Source organism: Aplysia californica, unplaced genomic scaffold (assembly GCF_000002075.1).
Source record: "Aplysia californica isolate F4 #8 unplaced genomic scaffold, AplCal3.0 scaffold00307, whole genome shotgun sequence".
Classification (NCBI taxonomy): Eukaryota; Metazoa; Mollusca; class Gastropoda; order Aplysiida; family Aplysiidae; genus Aplysia; species Aplysia californica.
This window is the reverse complement of record NW_004797577.1, coordinates 218,777-220,985: the sequence shown is the minus strand read 5'-3', so window position 1 is coordinate 220,985 and position 2,209 is coordinate 218,777. Positions and strand designations below refer to the sequence as shown.

General features: G+C 44.7%; 1 protein-coding gene across 1 annotated transcript in view; it reads right to left on the bottom strand.

Annotated features, from left to right (window-relative positions):
* Positions 1 to 2,209, bottom strand: part of LOC101855959 (dynein heavy chain 6, axonemal) — a gene marked incomplete in the record, with an annotated part of 98,470 nt that overhangs the window by 16,877 nt on the left and 79,384 nt on the right. Inside the window, 2 exon segments of the mRNA XM_035970687.1 lie at positions 162 to 205; positions 775 to 933. Coding sequence (XP_035826580.1) covers positions 162 to 205; positions 775 to 933 — 203 coding nt within the window.

Genomic DNA, 2,209 nt, shown 5'->3' with positions numbered 1-2,209 from the left:
AAGAAGAAGAAGAAGAAGAAGAAGAAGAAGAAGAAGAAGAAGAAGAAGAAGAAGAAGAAGAAGAAGAAGAAGAAGAAGAACAACAACAACAACAACAACAACAACAACAACAACAACAACAACAACAACGACAACGACAACAACAACAACAGCAACAAAACGAAAATAGCTTCACAGACACAAACTCTGTCACTGCGAATGTTGTCTGAGAACAGAAAGTTGGTCACGTTGATTTCTCTTTGTTTACAGCGTTGTACGTCGACACAGATAATCGTGTTCATTGCCCCCTGTAATCTACGTATTGTCCTTACTTGATTACTTGATTTAAAAACTGAGGTCTTCAGATTCATATTCTATCAATAAAACCCTGCGCCCCTCCTCAGCAGGGTCCATCTTGAGGTAATATGTTTATGCCATATCAACTAGCCTCGCAAAAAAAACAACAACAACCACCACGCAGGGAATTGCTGATGGCAGTCGAAAAAAAGGAAGACCAAGGAAAATGATGAGTGAGTGAGTGAGTGAGTGAGTGAATTAGGAATAGTTTAACATGTGGAATAAAGTTGCACACGGCAGTGCTCTTTATCAATATAGTCTTTGGCGAACATTTGATGACGAACAGGATGCTAGATGTTCAGACAAATAGATGCCTCAAACTTTTCGAATAAAAAAACAAACAAAAAAAAACAACAAAAAAACAACAACCACCCATTAAGAACAGACAGGGAAATTTTGAGTAATCATTCACACATCACTACAAACAGGGGAGCTCACCTTCTCTTCCTTAAATATCTTCACAAACATGAGTTTCTCAAAGTCCCCGAGCCGCAGGTCCCAGTTCCCGTTGACCTCGTCCGCAGAGCTGGTCTGTCCCGGCGTGTATGTGGGCGGCTCGGGGTGAGGGTAGCTCACGTCCGTGGGGTTGGCTTGGACCTGGGGGAGGAGGTGTCAGGGGTGAACGGTTGTGGGACAACCACTCCATGTCAGATAGAACACCATACCCTTATAATTTATGGTAATTTTTGCGGTGTTGTTCTCTACCTATCGGCATTGAGTTCTGCCTGCGTTACATAGAAAGACAGAGAATAAAATAGTTTGGCCACCTGTTACGTATGTCACCTTGCCAACCAGCCTCGAGAGCCTACAACACCAAGCACTCAGGCCATAAAGGAAGAGGAAGGCCACGCAAAAGGTGTATCGAGGGTGTCAAGGAAACCCTGAGAAAACAAAATATCACAACTGAAAGAACTGCGGAGCTGGCCTACCATAGAAAACTGCATCTCCCCTCGACGCTTAACAGCAACTGAGGATGAAAAAGTAAAAGTAGTAAGTAAGGTCTCTACCCATATGCTGACCATATGCTGACCTTCTCACTGTACTCTGGAAACGCAAACTGCAATTGTACGGACACATCACCCGTTCATCCGGCCTTGCCAAGATGATCCTGCAGGGAAGCGTCCAGGGAAAAGGAGCAGAGGCAGACCGAAGACGAGTTGGGAGAACAACATAAAAACATGGACCGGCCTGGAACTCAGGGAAGCTGAAGACTGGAACGAGTGGAGGAAGCTGGTGGCCAAATCTTCAAAAGCGCCGCGACGGACATCCATTCCTCGGGATAGGTGTGGTGAGGTGATGTGATGTGAGGTTCTCTACCCACAACAACAAAATCTGTGCCAAAACGTTACTTCCTCACCCACCCCAATGTCACAGACCGAATTACCTCCTTGTATCGTCTGTTTGTTCTATAACGTTTTCAAAGCTTCTGCGTATCTTATTTATATTGTAGTTATTTTTAAAGGTATGACAAACGTCCCCAAAGGCACATCATGACGATCTAAAAGCCAACACTCCTTGCCCATCTCCGACAATTGTGTACATGTCCCCCTAACATCTTGGGGTACAAAAAGACTGCAAAAAATGAAAAGTGAAAGTGAAGAAGGCCTGAACTCTGACCACCAAGACTTGCTCACATCTGACTTCTAGTTTCCCAAAATTATACCTGACATCTCACTTCACCAAACATCTCATTGTGACTTTAAACTCCCTTAGTTGAACCCAGGCATCGCACCTTCAGCTCCCCTAGTTGCACGTATACATCTCACCTTTAGCCCCCCCCCCCCAAGTTGAACAACACATCTCACCTTTAGCTCGCCTAGTTTAACCCCCACATCTCACCTTTAGCTCGCCTAGTTTAACCCCCACATCTCAC